Raw genomic sequence first — 15,541 nt, 5'->3', positions numbered from 1 at the left:
CCTGGTGGCAGGTTCTGGGGCCCAAAGCTTAAAGCAGAATGAGATGTAAACCAGAAATCCTTTCTGACCATCCGAAAGGCTAGTTAAGGAAACGCTTCTGTGGGTTGGGATCATTGAGGAATTAACAAGTAGTATGTAGTTGGAGGAGCTTGGAACCAGTTCACTTCTTGTAGTTTGCGGTAGGCTTAATGTAATTCCCAATCCTTAATCAATTGGTGGTTTGAATCATGCATCCTCATTTTGTAAGGAGTTTCTTTGTATTTCCTTGAGGCTTGGCGATGGAAGAAGTCACTGATAACTGAGACTGTGGGCTCGTGTGTTTCCTGATGCTTGTGCAGAGCTAGTACACCCCAGAGAAGGCTGTGAGTTGCAAGAAATAGGTCTGTGGTAGTAACTTGCTCTGTTGTGCTCTTTCAAGTCAGGCCTGGAGAGCTCTAGAATCCCTTGGTCTACTGCTCAGGTCCTCGGGCCCACACATTATACCATACCCCTTTTGTCAGCTGTCAACATTAGCTTGTGTTCACCTAGTCCCAGGAATGACTCCCTCAATTACATAATGAACATATTCCAAAGGTACTGCCCAAACTGAACTCAAAAGCAAACTTTATATTTCCTTCTCTTTTTCTTATAGGAATAAACAGTTGTGAGAAAAAGAAGACACGGTTTCTACAGTTCGTACATCTATCTCAGACATTTATCCAGTGCCAGAACAGCTATGAGTGACTTTGGCTAAAAGCTGGTCAGATGAGGGGAAAAACAAAAAAGTCACAAAATCTATTTTAACTGCCTTGATAACAAACATTGATTAGACAGGGCCTCAATACATATCAAACCATGTTGAAATAAAGTCTAAAGTAGCAAATTAATAAACTTGCTTTATAGCTCCTTCTTGTGTATTTTCTTTTGTCTTCCAGGCAAGGTCTGTGGTGCACTCATTTAGGAGGCTAGCAAGGCCTGTTCAACTGGATTTAGTGCTGGAAAATAATTTAGTACTTTGCAGAAACATTTTTTCCATGGACTAACCACAATCCCTCCTGTAATCCTGAAACAGAGAGTTATAACACCTGCATTATATAAGACAAAACTAAATGGAAGTACATTTTTTTCCTCAAATACATGGATCCTTTTCCCCAACCTCCTTTAATTTGGTGAAATTGGTTACTTTCCCCAGTCTCTAGCCTCCAGCAGTCACCACATCCCATCTTAATGAAGAACGGAAAACAGCAGACTTGGAAGCGGCAGGCAATGGTAAAATTTCCAAAGAATTTATGTCAGAAAACAGGAAGCTGAAAATAAAAACGAAGGCACTGCTTGGATGTTTGAAGAAATATGTTTCGCCTTGACCAGTAACGCTGCCCAAGTCTTGGGCTGGCTTCAGCATAGGGACAGACGCGCAGCTGATTATCTTTGCTCTTAGTAGCACTTATGTTGTGGCAACAGGGCAAACAGAATAGGTTCTGGCAAATAGGAAGGATGTAGTGGGGCCAAACAGGACATGGCGAACAGTCTGAGAGGGAGGAAAAGTAAGCTGGTCAGGAATGAGATGGGGTTAAAACTAGTTTTGTCCTTCAGAAAGAGTAAAACACAAAATTTCCCCCAACATCTTGAAATGTTAGGTGATGCAATTTCTGAAGTTAACTTGAAATGTTTAAGTGCATACACCATTGAGAATTATGGTCTCTTTATTAGGACCCAAGGGAAAATGATGAATGTAATGGAACATTCTAGAACATTAGTACGATTTTTGTTTTTTTTCAGTTGGGTGCACAGGAGATGTTTCTCGTCCCGCCCCACCATCCAAAGAGACTTCTCCAGGGTCCTCCTGTTTGTGTCAGCTGTTTTCATGATGGATACCACACGGGTCTCTTTGGGAGGGAACCTGCATCGGTCACTAATAAGCTGGGTGCAGCGAAGCCATTTTACATGTGGAAATACAATTACAGAGAGGAAGAGGGGAAAAAATGAGCCACAGAAAGAACTATATATGCACATGTATATGTATATATGTAAATATATGTAAAATCTTTGCATCTATATGTATTATCCACTTTCAATTTGACAGTCTACATTTGTCTGACCTTCCACATTGCCTAACATATACTAGCTGCTCAGTATGTGTCTCCTGTTCTGACGATCTGTCACTAATACAGAATCCCACGCTGCAGTGGGAAAAGATGCGTAGGCTACCCTCGCCAGTGAAATGGAATATACAGTTTGAGGCATGAAACAGCTTGCTGACTCCAATAGGTCGCTTAAAAAAATTATAACAGTTACCTTTTTAACTCAATGTACAGAGGACTTCTATGTTGGGTGCTGTTGGGAGCATAAAGATAACTAATGTGGAATTCATGCTCTTTAAACATTTAAATGGACTGCACTGTTGGAGTATCTTGCTTTCCATCAATAGTGTCATATAGGGACTAAATATGTTTTTTGAAAAGGAAATCAAAACAATCCTGCATTAAACTGAATTCTGCAGAGGGAAGTTTTGCTATACCGCAACTTTTTTTGTTTTGTTTTGTTTTTGAGACGAAGTCTCACTCTGTCGCCCAGGCTGGAGTGCAATGGTGCACTCTCTTCACTGCAACTTCTGCCTCCTGGGTTCAAGTGATTCTCCTGCCTCAGCCTCCTGAGTAACTGGCACTACAGGTGCCTGCCACCATGCCCGGCTAATGTTCGTATTTTTAGTAGAGACGGGGTTTCACCATATTGGCCAGGCTGGTCTCCAACTCCTGACCTTGTGATCTGTCTGCCTCAGCCTCCCAAAGTGCTGAGATTACAGGTGTGAGCCACCGTGCCCGGCCATATGCTGCAATGTTTCTACATAGTTATATTAAAAGCAATCCATGTTTACGGTTTTAAAAAAATGAACAGAAAAGAAAAGGTAATGACTTTGCTTGCTTTTTTAAAAAAAATTCTGTTAGCCCTTCAATCATTAGTCTAAGTGACGTGTTTTTCCTTTTTTGAGATGGAGTCTCACTCTGGTGTCCAGGCTGGAGTGCAGTGGTGTGATCTCGGCTTACTGCAATCTCTGCCTCCCGGGTGATCTCACGTGATTCTCCTGCCTCAGCCTCCTGAGTAGCAGGGATAATAGGTACATGCCATCACGCCTCGCTAATTTTTGTATTTTTAGTAGAGACGGGGTTTCACCATGTTGGCCAGGCTGCTCTCAAACTCCTGGCCTCAAGTAATCCACCCTCCTTGGCTTCCCAAACTGCTGGGATTACAGGTGTGAGCTACTATGCCCAGCCAATGTGTTTTTATTTCTAGATGTACCAACTTTAGACGGAGGCCAGGTATTTAATATTCTCCCCCCCACTTATAATTTTCATTAGTTCTGTTATTACTTTCAGTGCCTCTAGTGGGCATTTGTAACTTTAAATATATTTAATCTTATTTCTCTTGATTAATCACCTTCTGACAGTATCTTTTCTGAAACTCACCCATCTATCCTTCCCTCCCGCCTCCCCACTCACAGCTATCTCTTTCCTTTTATATCACCAAGATTCAAAATATTTATATCCTGTTCAGTAACTATTAAGTCATCCTCCTTAATATTAATTTAGTTAATAATTTAATTTTTGGTCTTGCCTATAGGTCAAGTAAAAAATTGTAAGCCAATAATGAGAATTTGCATTATTGTGACAATATAAATATTAGTCACTAAAGAACAAAGCAGCCTGAGTAGACCTGAACAGAAGGGAATGTCACCAAGGTGGAATGAGTGCAAATGTTCCCGACATTTATGTTAAATGAATTCTCATTGTTATGTTCCGCCACGTCACAGGTTTGTCTCAAGTTAAGGTTATGTTCTCCCTAAAATAGTGTTATATAGAGTACACATTTAGTGAACATAAAATGTATATTTACATGAAATGTACATAGACACTTTCAAAGCAGTAAAATGAAGGAACTGTGAAAACACCTTCCAGGCCAGGGATGGAACATCATCAAACGTGCCTTCACTGGCTTCCATCTCTTCCCGCCCTTCCCACCAGCTACTGGTCAAACAACTGTGGCTGGGCACGGTGGCTCACGCCTGTAATTCCAGCACTTTGGGAGGCCGCGGCAGGTGGATCACGAGGTCAGGAGATCGAGACCATCTTGGCTAACATGGTGAAACCCCGTCTCTATTAAAAATACAAAAAAATCACCCAGGCGTGGTGGCGGGCACCTGTAGTCCCAGCTGCTTGAGAGGCTGAGGCAGAAGAATGGCATGAACCATGGAGGCAGAGCTTGCAGTGAGCCGAGATCGCACCACTGCACTCCAGCCTGGGCGACAGAGTGAGACTTCGTCTCAAAAAAAAAAAAAAAAAAAAAGAATTGTGTGCCAATCATTCTCTTTGTTTTCTGGAGAGTTTTTTGTTTATTTTTTTCCTTTTTAACCACCTATGTGTGTATTAATAAATTAACTCTTTTTTGGTCACTGTTGTTTCTAAACTTCATACGACTCTAATCATACCTAGGCATTCTTCTGAGACTCACTTCTATCATGCAGCGTTATGAATTTTAGATTTAGCCATCATACTGCATGTAGCTACCGTTTGTGCATCCTCACTGCTGTGCAATACTTTATTGTATAAATATACCAGAGTTTCTTATTTGTTCTTCTTCTGATGGACATTTAGATTTTTTCCATTATGAACAACAGAACAGAAAACATTCATGAACACGCTTCCTCATGCACATGTTAGGAGTTCTCGGCCTTAAGACTTCCATATGGCCAACTGGAGCAGGGAATCCAAAACTGATTTCCAAATTAACACTCCCCAGACAGTACCTGAGACTTCCAACTGATTCACCTCCACACCAACACTCGTTATGATCAAGGTTTTAAAGGTTTTTCTAATTTAACAACGTCGAATAACATTTTGTTGTGTTGTTTGCATTTCTCTGAGCACTAATGAGGTAAATATTTTGTGCTTGCTCTTCTGTGTCATATCTTAAAAATTATTTTTTAGTATTAATTTCTCATTCATAGAAACATTTTATTGTCTCAATAAGAGGCATACATGTAGTCGTGTGTGTGTGTGTGTATAACTTTTCAATATACAGAGAAAACTTGGCTGGTGTGGTGGCTCACGCCTGTAATCCCAGCACTTTGGGAAGCCGAGGCGGGCAGATCACGAGGTCAGAAGATGGAGACCATCCTGGCTAACACAGTGAAACCCCATCTCTACTAAAAATGCAAAAACAAAACCCCCCAAAAATTAGCCAGGCGTGGTGGCAGGCGCCTTGTAGTCTCAGCTACTAGAAAGGCTGATACTAGAAAGGCTGAGACATGAGAATCATTTGAACCCAGGAGGTGGAAGTTGCAGTGAGCCGAGATCGGGCCACTGCACTCCAGCCTGGGCAACAGAGCGAGACTCCGTCTCAAAAACAAAAAAAAACCAAAAAATCTTCTCCCAGTGTTAGCCTTTTTACCTTCTCTGTTATCTCTGGATAATGTTAAGTTCTTAATTTTAATGTACTCAAATTTATAGATCATTTTCTTTATTTGACACTTTTTGTGATTTAAGAAAAACATCAGAAAAATGTTTTATACTGTCTTCTAAAAGCATATACTTTTACTGATCTTTAAAAAACGCCTGGATTGGTTTTTGTATATGGTGTGGGATAGGAGCTAGTTTCGTTTTTCTCCCTAGAAATAACCAGTTATTACGGTACTCGAAGTCCATTCTTTCTCCATTGATCTACATAATCATCTCTGCCGTGAGTCCAGTTTTCAAACACCTGTGGATCTGCTTCCGGGTCTCTATGCAATCGCTTTCATTGCTCAATTTGTCTATTACCGCCCTCATTACTAAGCTTTAATATGTATTTTTAAAATATTGGTAAGGCGAAGCTCCAACCTTGCTCTTCACGTACATCTGAGCTATTCCTGGCTCTTTGTTCTATTGTATAAATTTGAGTATCATCAGTCTGTCAATTTCCATATACACGCAAGTTGGAAATTTGACTGGAGCTGTACTAAATCTACAGATATTTGGAGAGAACTTGTATCTCTACAACATTGCATCTTTCAATTCATGTACTTGGTATTAGGCATCTCCACTTATTTTGACCTTTCTTAACATATTTCAATAGTTGGTTAAGTTTCTCCATAGAGGTCTTAACACATCTTTTGACAGGGTTATTGCTTGGTAAGTTATATTTTTATGCTAACATTAAAAGTTGTTTTAAACTCATTGTTAGTGTAGGGAAATGAAATTGTGTATACAGAAATCTTGCTAAATTTTCTTATTAATCCTAATAGTCTGTAGATCCTTTTGAGTTTCCCGCATAGACAAGATAATTTGAGAAAATGAATTTTTTTCTCCTTTCTAACAGATACTTTTTTTTTCTTAGTTTATTGCCTCGACCAAGGATGTGCAGGATAATGTTGCATAAAAGTGGAACTCATGTCTTGTTCCTCATCTTGAGGGGAATGCTGCAAATGTTTCAACACTAAATAGGATGGCTGTTTTGAGGTTTTTTGGCAGATACTGTTATTGTGTTAATGAAGTGGGCTTCTATTCCTGATTTGCTATTTTTCCTTTAAATCAGGTATAGTGAATTTTATCAAATGCTTTTTCTTAACTTATTGAAACAATCATATTTTTCTCCTTTAATATTTTAATATAATTAATCATGTTAATATTATAAAAAGAATCCAACTTTGAATTCCTAAAATAAATACAGTTTCTTAATTATGAGTTATATTTTAAAATATATTTTGTACTTTGCTGGATGGAATTTACAAATATTTGACCTAGAATGTTTACATTTATGATCATGAATGATACCTGTAAATTCTTTTTCTTGTATTGGCTTGTCGAGTTTTGATATCAAAGTTATACTGCCTTGACAGAATGAGTTGAGAACCGCTGGCTTTTTCTAACTATCTGAAGAAGGGTGTAGGTTTGGAATTACCTCTTCCTGTGAGTCTGGTAGAATCCCTGGTAAAAATGTCTAGCCTTGAAATTGTGTGTGTGGAATGATTTTTTAAAAATTACTGGGCCAATTGTTAAAATGGTTATAAGATTATTCAGGTTATATTTATATGTAAATTTCACATAAAACATCTACATATATACATATAATGCCTGAAGAATCATTTTAATCACAGTCATTTCATCTAGTTTTGAAAACATTTTGGCACAATTTTGCTCATATTTTTGTTCTCGATCTGCATCACATTTTTTCCCTTTTTGATTCCTAATATTATTTATTTGTGCCTTTTCTCTTTTTGTCCTGACCAATCTCTCTGGAAAGTGTGTCAACTGTATTATATCTTCAATGAATACACTTTTGGCTCCATTGACATTTAAACTTTTATCTTTGCTATTTTACTAATTTCTGCTTTTGTCTTTGTTTTGTAAATCTCTTTCCCATTTGTTCTGGGTTTATTTTCTCTTCTTTCAGCTCTTAAGATGGATGCTTAGTTCATTAATTTTTTTGTTTTCTAGTATGAGGCATTTCTTTATTTATTTAGAGACGAAGTCTCATTCTGTCATCCGGGCTGGAGTGCAGTGGTGGGATCTTGGCTCACTGTAACATCCGCCTCCCAGGCTCAAGTGATTCTCCTGTCTCAGTCTCCCGAGTAGCTGGGACTACAGGTGCCCGCCACCACACCCAACTAAATTTTCTATTTTCAGTAGAGACGGGGTTTCACCATGTTGGCCAGGCTGGTCTCGAATTCCTGACCTCAATTGATCTGCCCACCTCAGCCTCCCAAAGTGCTTGGATTACAGGTGTCAGCCACTGCACCCGGCTTCTAGTATGAGTATTTTAGAGGGAAAGCTGCAATTTTCCCTCTAATTTAGTTTCTTCCTCCAGTTTTAATATTAGGTATTTCTATTACCTTTCAGTCCCAAATATTTACTAATATCTGAAGAGATTCTTAATTTCTAAACATGTGTTTTCCCTACTAGTCATATTTTCATTATCAATTTCTAATTTAATCATATTGTGGTTGGAGATCATGGTCAATATAATATTTTTATCTTTTATTTATTTATTTATTTATTTATTATTATTATTATACTTTAAGTTCTAGGGTACATGTGCATAACGTGCAGGTTTGTTACATATGTATACTTGTGCCATGTTGGTGTGCTGCACCCATCAACTCGTCAGCACCCATCAACTCGTCATTTACATCAGGTATAACTCCCAATGCAATCCCTCCCCCATCCCCTCTCTCCATGATAGGCCCCGGTGTGTGATGTTCCCCTTCCCGAGTCCAAGTGATCTCATTGTTCAGTTCCCACCTATGAGTGAGAACATGCGGTGTTTGGTTTTCTGTTCTTGTGATAGTTTGCTAAGAATGATGGTTTCCAGCTGCATCCATGTCCCTACAAAGGACACAAACTCATCCTTTTTTATGGCTGCATAGTATTCCATGGTGTATATGTGCCACATTTTCTTAATCCAGTCTGTCACTGATGGACATTTGGGTTGATTCCAAGTCTTTGCTATTGTGAATAGTGCCACAATAAACATACGTGTGCATGTGTCTTTATAGCAGCATGATTTATAATCCTTTGGGTATATACCCAGTAATGGGATGGCTGGGTCATATGGTACATCTAGTTCTAGATCCTTGAGGAATCGCCATACTGTTTTCCATAATGGTTGAACTAGTTTACAATCCCACCAACAGTGTAAAAGTGTTCCTATTTCTCCACATCCTCTCCAGCACCTGTTGTTTCCTGACTTTTTATTGATTGCCATTCTAACTGGTGTGAGATGGTATCTCATTGTGGTTTTGATTTGCATTTCTCTGATGGCCAGTGATGATGAGCATTTTTTCATATGTCTGTTGGCTGTATGAATGTCTTCTTTTGAGAAATGTCTGTTCATATCCTTTGCCCACTTTTTGATGGGGTTGTTTTTTTCTTGTAAATTTGTTTGAGTTCTTTGTAGGTTCTGGATATTAGCCCTTTGTCAGATGAGTAGATTGCAAAAATTTTCTCCCATTCTGTAGGTTGCCTGTTCACTCTTATGGTAGTTTCTTTTGCTGTGCAGAAGCTCAATATTTTTATCTTTAAAAATTTGTTGAAACTTGCTTTATGGTACGGTAGTTGTCAATTTTCATAACTGTTCCCTGTCTGCTTGAAAATAATGCATATTCTGCAGCTGTTGGGTAATATAGTCTCGCTCATTGTGTTGTTTGAATCTTATGTATCCTTACCATTTTTTCTGTTTGCATGATATAACAGTTACGAATTTATGTTTACATCTCCCATTAAGATAATACATTTCTCCATGTAATTTAGTGATTTGTACTTTTAAAAATTTGAAGCTATGTTATTTGGAATTTACATATATCCAATTATTTTGTCCATATGGTAAGTCGTACCTTGGGTAGTGACCCTTTTTAACTGTAGTAATGCTTTTTGCTTAAAGTTTGTTTTTCTGGTATAAGAATACATATATCATCTTCTTTTTCATCAGTATTTGGTTGGCATATATTTTCCTATCCTTTTTCCTTTCAAATTTTCTGAATCTTTAATTTCTAAATGTGTCATTCTAATAGCACAGAGCTAGAGTTTTATTTTTTAATCCATTTGGCCATTATTTGTTACTGAATCATTGCATCTAATCCATTTGTTTAAATTACTGATTTTTTTTTTTTTTTTTCTGTGAGACAGTCTCGCTCTGCTGCCCAGGCTGGAGTGCAGTGGTGCAATCTTGGCTCACTGCAACCTTCGCCTCCCGGGTTCAAGCGAGTCTCCTGCCTCAGCCTCCTCAGTAGCTGCGACTACAGGCACGCGCCACCACACCCGGCTAATTTTTGTATTTTTAGTACAGATGGAGTTTCACCATGTTGGCCAGGCTTGTCTTGAACTCTTGGCCTCAAGTGATCTGCCCACCTCAGCCTCCCAAACTGTTGGGATTACAGGCGTGAGCCACCACACCCGGCCTTTAAATTACTGATTTAATTTATGCTACTATATTTTTCCATATACTCTGTTTCATTTTCTCTTCTTTAATTCTTTTGGATTAACTAATAGTATTCATATTCTATGTTTAACTTGGTTTGTAAGATGTTCTCCACATTTGGTTTGCAGGTTAAATATCTTTTACTATAGTTTAGTTGGTACCCTAAAAATTGCAGATATTTACTTAATTTATCAAAGCCCAAAGTTAAAATTTTTATCCTTCTCTGAAATAATTACAGGAACTTAGAAGATTTTAATTCCAAATTCTCCTCATCTTATGTTATGCTATTGTTTTGTGGATTCCAATTGTATTTATTTTGATTACTTAATACATTAACAACATTGTTTAAATTTTCCCCATATTTACTTTCACTGCATTTAATCCTTCTCGCACCTCACATTCCTTCTGAACAAAGTATGTCTTTTAAAATTTCTTTTGCGAGGACTTACTGGTGGTAAACTTTCCCAGCTTTTGTCTGAAAACGTCTTGATTCATTACATTTTTTTTTTTTTTGCAAGATCCACAATCCTAAGCTGATAGTTATTTTTTCTCAACTCAGTGATGCTTCAGCTTCTCTGCTTGCGGGTTCCCACTGACGCTGTTGTGAAGTCAGCTGTAAGTTGGCTGAGTTCTTGAAGATATTAAAGGGTATTTTAATTTTTATGTGCAGTTTAGCTACAATGTGTATAGTGTGGACCTTTTTTTTTTTTTTTTTCCATTTATCCTTGGTATTCACTGGGTTCCTTGACTCTGTGGATTCATGTCTTTCAAGTCTAGAAAATTCTCAGCCATCAATCATCTTCTTCAGTACTGTCTCGCTTCCCTTTCCCTTTCTGAAATTCTAGCTAGATGTATGTTAGGCTTCCCCACTTTATCCCCATGTCTCTTAACTCATTTTCTGTTTTCCATTTCTGTCTCTCTAGGCTGCATTCTAGATAATTTCTTAAATTCAACTTTCCAGTTCGTTAATTCTTTCTCAGCTATGTCTAATGTGCTGTTAAGCCCGCCCATGGAAATTCTAATTTCTATTATGTTCTCTTATTCCTAGAAGTTCTGTTTAACACTCCTCCAAGTTTTCTTGTCTTTACCACATTTCCAGTCCTCTCTTTTATTTCCAAAAATTAACGCGAGGGCTCTAATTTTATATTCTGGGCTTGATAACCCCAGTTTCTGAATTAGGAGTCTGGTCCTCCGCTGTCCTGTTTGTTCTGGCTCTTGCTCATGGTCTTGTTTCCTTTTTTAGTAATCGTTTCTTTTCTGATTGTAAGTCGCTCATTCCCCTTAGTGCTCTAGTTCTGTTATAATTCATTCCTTTCCATTTTCTTTTTTCTGGTATTACTACTAGCTGGATTTTGACCATGCCACCTTGACTGGCTGTGTATCTTCAATCCCTTTCACAGTTTCCATTTGTGTTTCGCTTTATACTCAGAAAAATAAAGTTTTCAACTTTACGTTCAAGGCTTCAGACTTCAGCTATTATCATCCCTCCTATTGATTTTATTTTGTCAATCATATTTTTAATTCTCAAGTGTTCATTTGTTCTGTAATTACCTCTTTTTCATACCAATCTGTTCTCTTTTTATTTAACACAAATAATTTCAAATCTTTATCTAAGGACTGTAATCATACTTGAAACTTTTTTCTTCTTTTCCTTGAATTAGACTTCCTAGATTTCCTTTGGGACTAGTCTTTCTTTTTGGTGCTCACTGGTTATATATTCCTATTTTTAAATAAAAAATTGGTTAACCAAGGTAGTTGGTGTGGCTTTCCTGTATCAGTATACTGATCGATTTTTCTAACACACCTATGCCTCGTAGGGAAGAGCTGATTTATGGCTCTTTGTAAGTGGGCAGGGTACGTTGACGTGAAGGATTCATTCAGGGCTCAAGAGAAGAGAAGCCTCCAGGCAAGCTGCAGGACCACGCCCTTCCTCCACCCACTCCTCTAAGAAAAATGTAAAGCACTGTACTTTAGGTGTGTAGAATTTTTGTTTATTTCCCTCGAGAAATAGTTGACTCTTCTGCCATTACTCGATGTCATCTATTTTTAAGGTCTGGTACTATCTTAGAATCTATTCTGTTTCTCTCTTTGCTATTAGTTCCCAACGAGGAGTGAACTGTTCATTTTTTAATTTTTTTTTTTTTTTTAAGCAACGATTACTGTATTTTTTGTTTTGGGGGGTTTTTGAGAAAACAATCACCCTGAAAGCTCTGGTGGGAATCCGTGAGGATGGGGCTGGAGGGGTCATGGTTGAAGGATGGCCAGGTGTTTCCATCACTGCAAACAATTCGCACTTGTTCTCTCTTGGGGGTCAGTGGAGATGTGGTCTTTCCTGGGGCTCCCGGGGGCTGTTCCCACCACCACTAAAGCTTGTTTCTGTTTGATTCTTCCTTTGCTGTGTGATGACCTTCCCTGTTCAGGAGTATTTTTCAGTAGGGTCTTATTACTTTTGTCTTTCCAGAAACACAACTAAATTTCTGGTTTGCTGATGGTCCTTCTTCCCGGTTTCCGTGCTATTTTGGATTTATTTCCATTTCTACAGCTTCACGGCTATCAGGTGGGGATTCTGAAGGGAGGGGAAGAAGTGCTCAGGTGCAGTCTCTCAACTGAACAGGACGTTCTCATAATTTTTAAAAATGTAGACAAATCATCCATGTTAATATTCAAGTATCTCAAGGCTTAACTAGATTCCATTTTATAATATCAAGTTCAATTGATCAGTAATTCAATGAACGATCTACCTTTTAAAAGATTTGTATTGAAAGTCATTTTCTGTTTATACAATCTTTCCTTTAGTTTCTACAATACAGTCTTTCTCACTTCAAAGAGAATAAAAGCACTGGCCTAAAATAATGAGTGAGTAATCAATCCACACAGATATTCTGTTTCTGGTTTCTCTGCAGTTCAATATTTCTCTATTTCCTACACGTTCACTGGAATCATGATTCCAAACCAAATACAAAAACAGCATGGGAAATGGTGGTGGGGTCAGTTCTCCTAAAGTTTCAAATGTGCTGTAAATTGCAGACAATTCTCAGACTTTTAATAGGAATATTATTTTTGTGTATATGTGCTGGGGTTTTGGAGAAAGATTTATTTAAAAATGAAAAAAGGCCAGGTGTGGTAGCTCACACCTATAATCTCAGCACTTTGGGAGGCCAAGGCAAGAGGACCACTTGAGGCCAGGAGTTCAAGACCAGCCTGTGCAACATAGTGAAAAGCTGTCTCTAAGAAAAATTTTAAAAAGTGGTATGTGCCTGTAGTCCTGGCTACTTAGGAAGCTAAGGTGGGAGGATTGCTTAAGTCCAGGAATTCAAGGTTATAGTGGGCTATAATTGTGCCACTGTACTCTAGCCTGGCAACAGAGCAAGACCTTGTCTCAAGAAAAAGAAATTAAAAAAAAACCCCTTATTCCTAGAAAAGAAAAAACTAATCAAAAACTTTTCCTGGACAATGAAATGCCAGAGGGTTTTATATCACACAGGGATAGTACCACATCATGTCCCATAGAAGAAGGGTCCATTTTTATATAATCTAAATTGCAGTGACTATTACGCATGCCATAAAAATATGCCAGATGCACAAAGAAATCACAGCAGACAGTCCTCGGACAAGAATTCAATCTCACTGTGAAGTGATGGCAGCAGCTTTCCGGGAATCAACATAGTGGGATGAAAAGTTTGTGTCTTTGGGGCAGAGAGCTCTGAATTCAAATTCTAGCTGTCATTTTTTTTTAGCGCAGTGTCTAAGAAATGACTGGTTTTTAGCCTCAGAATCTAATTTTCTTCATGTGTAAAACTGAGATCCTAATGCCTCGCTCATGCAGCTATCGTGACGATTAAGTGAAATACCGTAAGTCAGGGCGCTAGCACAGAACAGACACTCAGCAGGAATTTCTTTTGCTGTTCTGTCTGTCAAAAGTGCCAAGCTGGCAGAAGGTACATGTATTCATCTATGGGATCTTCCATTTACTCTGAACGTTTAAATTCAATGGTGAGACACAGTGAGGAAAGCAAGGACAACTCTTCAAGACATTCTAGTCTGTGGTATGCGATGCTGACGCCTGTATACTACCACATGGACTTAACCAGGATTTCTTCTGATCTCTTTACTTAGAATTAAATTCATCATTTTCTTCAGATTTCATGTCTTTTGGCATTTTGCCTCATCGCTGATGCCTGTGCCCACAGCAAATCCCAACGGTGGGTTGGATAATTAAGAGATATTGCCTCCACACTACTATGCCATCACCCCCTCCACCGGCCTTTCTCTAGCTGTGCATGAAAATTCTGCTGCTTCCCAGTGCATTTGCCAGAACATCTTTTTTTCTCCAGCCCATTTGTCTCACAGACGCCCAGTGGTTGAGTCTCAGTTCCACAGAGAGATCTACAGCTCAGAGGATGTTCAGTCTTCAAATGCAGCTTCGTAATTGGCAAGGGGTGCTCTCAGCTTGCTGGCTGGTCGTGAAACTAACAAAGCCCAGTCTTTGTGAGTGTGCTTTTAGGACACAGGGTCACTTATGCATTTTTAATGCTCAAGACAACGTTAATACCAATTAGTAGTGCCAAAGAAGAGAATTAAAACACGACTTCATGGAATGATAACATCCTCTCTTTGACCAAAAAGCCCATGTGTTTTATTAGCCACCAATTCAATAAGGAAACTGCTTCTTAGATAGTTGAGTCTGTCTATTTCTGGAAGAGGACACAGTACACATACCCAGCTGGTTGTGATTTTTCTTCATGGATTCTAAGGTCATTTATCTGAAGGTCTACTGATTGGTTTTCTTTGCCCACTCATTTTCCTTTAATTCAGACAACCAATTATGTGCCTTTTAAGTTTTTTTCTCCCTCCACATATACTAGGAACAGCCATAATAAAGCACGACATTCCCTTCTCTTGGGATGGCTTTGGAATTCACTGTTTTCTGTTTTGGCCCTCCTTTCCTTGAATATGTGCACTCAAGGTCATCTTGAGTGACCTTTAATGATAAATCTTATCATTCATTCGGGCAGCACTTGAACAAATGGCCCCTTTCCCCAGTTTTTTAGTGCATTTCTTTGAAACCTACCATCCACTGCGTGCTCATCTACCCGCTCCCCCTGCCCTCTGCCCCTGCCCCCTGCTCCCCATATGAAACTCCAGAGTGAAGTCTTTCTTACTTGGATTATTGTGTCCAGAGGATACAAGCTGAGAGTCCTGAAAGAACAAGAAACATCAATTAATTTTCTTATTGTGACTTTCAAAACCCAAGCTAACCACGAGATCATGTTTAAAACCGGTCATTCAGAACTGATTCATCGCCCTCAGTCTCTATCAGCTACTTCAGCGAGAAACATGGACACGAAGGTGGACATGTACATGTTAAGCAGTTCTGGGAATACACTTCACAGTCATTTTTCTTTTGTATCAATGACTTTCTGTTTATTGAGGTGAAGTTCATGTAACATAAAATTAACCATTCTAAAGTGAACAATTCAGTGGCATTTGGTACATTCATAAGGTTGTGCAACCACTACCTCTATCTAGTTACAAAATATTCCCATCACTCTGAAGTAAAATCCGTTACCCATCAAGCAGGGTCTCCCCATATCCCTGCCCCCCAACCCCCCAT

General features: G+C 38.7%; 1 protein-coding gene across 1 annotated transcript in view; it reads right to left on the bottom strand.

The window, feature by feature from the left end:
- AFF3 (AF4/FMR2 family, member 3) overlaps positions 1-15,541 on the bottom strand; it is a 716,335-nt gene that overhangs the window by 250,586 nt on the left and 450,208 nt on the right. Inside the window, 1 exon segment of the mRNA XM_011969671.1 lies at positions 15,090-15,126. Coding sequence (XP_011825061.1) covers positions 15,090-15,126 — 37 coding nt within the window.

This window comes from Mandrillus leucophaeus, unplaced genomic scaffold, assembly GCF_000951045.1.
Source record: "Mandrillus leucophaeus isolate KB7577 unplaced genomic scaffold, Mleu.le_1.0 Scaffold9, whole genome shotgun sequence".
NCBI lineage: Eukaryota > Metazoa > Chordata > Mammalia > Primates > Cercopithecidae > Mandrillus > Mandrillus leucophaeus.
Note: the sequence above shows the minus strand (reverse complement) of the source record. Positions and strands in the feature narration are given on the sequence as shown.